Source organism: Desmodus rotundus, chromosome 1, assembly GCF_022682495.2.
Source record: "Desmodus rotundus isolate HL8 chromosome 1, HLdesRot8A.1, whole genome shotgun sequence".
Classification (NCBI taxonomy): domain Eukaryota; kingdom Metazoa; phylum Chordata; class Mammalia; order Chiroptera; family Phyllostomidae; genus Desmodus; species Desmodus rotundus.
The window spans coordinates 67,597,520-67,601,032 of NC_071387.1; the positions used below are offsets into that span (position 1 = coordinate 67,597,520).

General features: G+C 43.5%; 1 protein-coding gene across 1 annotated transcript; it reads left to right on the forward strand.

Annotated features, from left to right (window-relative positions):
• The first annotated feature begins 2,017 nt into the window (after positions 1-2,017).
• On the forward strand, positions 2,018-2,741 carry LOC112302883 (interferon omega-1-like). The gene has a single exon (XM_024558393.2). It carries the CDS (start codon positions 2,154-2,156, stop codon positions 2,739-2,741), a length of 588 nt encoding a protein of 195 aa, XP_024414161.2. The 5' UTR covers positions 2,018-2,153.
• Positions 2,742-3,513: the final 772 nt, after the last annotated feature.

The window sequence follows — 3,513 nt, forward strand, 5'->3', positions numbered from 1 at the left end:
AATTTTGATACCTGGGGACATGGGTCAGGAAATGAGAATGTCAGCACTCAGAACCAGGGTACTCAAACACCCCAGGGGGGAAATTATCTTGCCATTAAGGACCCAAGCCCCTCCCCAGCAGGGGAATTCTAAAGACCTCAGGACGTGGTCAGCCTGCCCTCAGGGAGTGTGGTTCTAGGTGACTTTGGGTTGAGGACACTATCACTTCCAATCAAAGGGGTTCCTAGACCTGTTATCTCCCTTGTGAATGAGATGGTGCTGGGAACATAAAACTATCTTGATGTTCGAATCTCCACACCTCTGCACACCTTCTCCACTGGAAAAGAATCAGGATTCCTGCTTGGGTACTGACATGGCCTGAGGAGATCGAATGACCAGTTATAAAAGGTTGGAAAGAATGGCAACGTCCACAGAAGTCCTGACCTAGTGGCCCCAGGGAAGAAGCATAACAACATGGACCTGCACGAATGGGTTCCAAAGGAAGAGAAACATCCCAGAGACTCGTTCGCTAAAATTCATCAGCCTCTGCTGTGAAGAAATCAGCCAACAAAACCCACTCTTTTGTTCTGAAGAGCTTAATTATTCTGGTAAATCCCTGGTAGGTGCTTGGTAATCATGAACACGGTACAACTGTCCTGTGTAATCAGTAATCGGTTCAGAATTCCTGAGTCAAAAGGAAATGAAGGAAGCATGAGGGAATGTGTTCTTTATTCTTAATTAAATGTGGAAAGTGAAAAATATTCTAATGAAACTTTGTTTAACTATAATACCTTGAGTTCTTTTTATGATGGTGTTGTGGACTGAAGGTTGGCTTGTACCAAAAATTCATATGTTTAGACTCTGTCCCCCAATGTGATGTCTTAGAAGGTTGGGTCTTTGGGCAGAAGTAAGATTAAATGAATTTCAGAAGGTGGAGCCCCAGTGATGGGATCAAGATTTTATGAGAGACACTACTATCTTCCTCTCTTGTAAAGTACTTCAGTGATTGATTGATTGATGTTTAAAGAGAGGGAGGAGGTGAGGAGAGAGATAGAAAGAAAGAAAGAGAAACATCAATTTGTTGCCCACTTACTTATGCATTCATTGTCTGCTTCTTGTATGTGCTTTGAGCAGGGCGCAACCCTGCAATGCTGGCGTATCCGGACAATAGTCTGAGCAAACGGAAGGAGGGCCAGGGCCTCCTGCCAACTGGTTAGTGAAGCAAAAGAACTTACTCGATTCCAGGGTCTAATCATTTATATTTCCTAGCACTTTTAAATAGACCAGGCAAATAATGTTTTTTTAATTTAATCAGCTCAGGGAAAGATATCTTTAAGGCAGTAGGCCATTTGTGTCTGGTTTCTTAGTCAGCCTAAACATCCTTCAGTCTGAAACTTGGTATGCAATAGCTGTCTGTCAAGGGCAGCTAAGGAAAGAAGTGAATTACTGATGAAACAAGACTCATTAAATGTATAAAAGTACTTTGTATTTTACACTTGGTAACATTCTCTCAAGATCTGTTTCTTAGTACAATGTATCACTGTATGTGTTAAAATCATCATAAATGTGTTGGCATATGAAGACAATATAGGATGTGCTAGATATGAAAGAAAAAGCCCCCTCAATTGGTTATTTGCTATTGCTGAAGAGCTTATTTACCATACATGGTCTGGTACGTACCTAACAAAATACACAAACCCACAAGGTATAGGGAGCCAGGCTCCCTAGGTAAAGATGGCAAAAATGTGGTCCGGATTGAAAACCAAATTTTGCTTTTAATACAGAGACGAACAAGATTTATGCAATAAAAATAGTTCACGTGTATGTGTGTGAGTGTGAGTATTTACACCTACATGCAGTTCTGACTTTAGGACAATGATGCTTCTCAATCGACTGTTAAGTATCCATTTGGACTGACACATCTCTAGTTGAGTGAGAAAGTTAGAATGTCAAAATTGACAGTGTAGAATGATGACATCTTCTTAGACCACATGGAGAGCTCATGAATGAAAACAAAAAAGGAAGTAAAAGTGTAAAGCAATGTTTAGAAAATGAAAATTATTGTGTCTCCCTATTTAATGGCCATGCTTAGAAAGAAGGTCACAGGCTAATTAGGGTCCAAGGTTGTTCACCAAACGCCCAGTTCAGCCAGGCCAGCAGCCCCTCCTGTGCTCATGGCCCTCCCACTGTCTCTACTGCTGGTCCTGGTGGTGGTCAGCTGTGGCCCCAGTGGATCTCTAGGCTGTGACCTACCCCAGAACCACATCCAGCTCAGCAAGGACAACTTGGTGCTTATGAGGCAAATGCGGAGAATCTCCAATTCAACCTGTCTGAACGACACAAAAGACTTCAGATTCCCCCGGGCAGTGGTAAAAGGCAGCCAGGTCCAGAAGGTCCAGGCCATCTCTGTCCTCCATGGGATGCTCCAGCACATCTCGGACCTCTTGCTCACAGCGAACACCTCTGCTGCCTGGAACACCACCCTCCTGAACCAAGTGCGCATGGGACTCTACCGGCAGCTGGAAGACCTGGAGGCCTGTTTGGTGAGGGACAAGAGAGAGGAAGGAACTGCCCCGCCTTCCCATGGACCTACCCTGCCTGTGAGGAGGTACTTTGAGGGCATTTGTTTCTACTTGAAAGAGAAGCAGTACAGTGACTGTGCCTGGGAGGCTGTCCGAGTGGAAATCATGAGATCCTTGTCTTCAATAATAACCTTGCAAGAAAGGTTAAGTAACATGGACAGAGACCAGCGGTCACCTTGATCCCGGTGTCACTGATGAGTGTGCTGGATCGCCCGTGCACAGAGGACTTAAGTCATGGGGAAAGGCTATTCTTTCTGCTTTAGTCACAGAATTTATTGACGTTAACTGAGCACATCTTTAGTTGGAGTGTTAGGCAAGATTGTGTTATAAAATTCAGCTCCTAGGACATCAGTCCTTAAGAGGTGATGGCTTTGATGTCATTTATTTATTGCTTGTCTGTATATTTATTACTATTTATTCTTTTATGTTATCATAGTTAAGTATTTATACAACAAATATTTGCCCTTATCTTGTATTAAAATCTACAAAACATGTTTATTTTCTTATGTTATTAAATTTGCATGTTGCTTTTATAATTACATTCCCATCAAAGAAGACTTCTTGGGTTCTTTTTTTCTGAAAACCGAAGTCTTTACTTCCTTTCCTATGTACATCTGTCTCAGAATAATACCTGTGCCATAAAATGCCTATGAAAACGAGGAAATCCATGAACCTGAGAAGAGTCCTGGAATAGGTGGAGTGCGAGCAGTACTTACGTGTGAGCTGTAACTGATTGATATTCAGCCCACAGGGAGCGGTGGGTAGAAATGTCTGAGAGGAGTCGTCTAGACTGCAGTGGGAGAGATACACGGTGTTTATTGGCTCATCCTGGAACCCGGTACCCTTCCTCCCACCCTCTCCCCAGTCCCGCTCTACTGCTTGCTCTCACTCCCGCTTACTATCCCTTCACTCCCCCCCACCTACTGCCCACACCCACAGGTGCTGCGGTTCT

Coding starts and splice junctions, on each gene's coding strand:
- LOC112302883 (XM_024558393.2), top strand. CDS start 2,154: ATGGCCCTCCCACTGTCTCTACTGCTGGTCCTGGTGGTGGTCAGCTGT.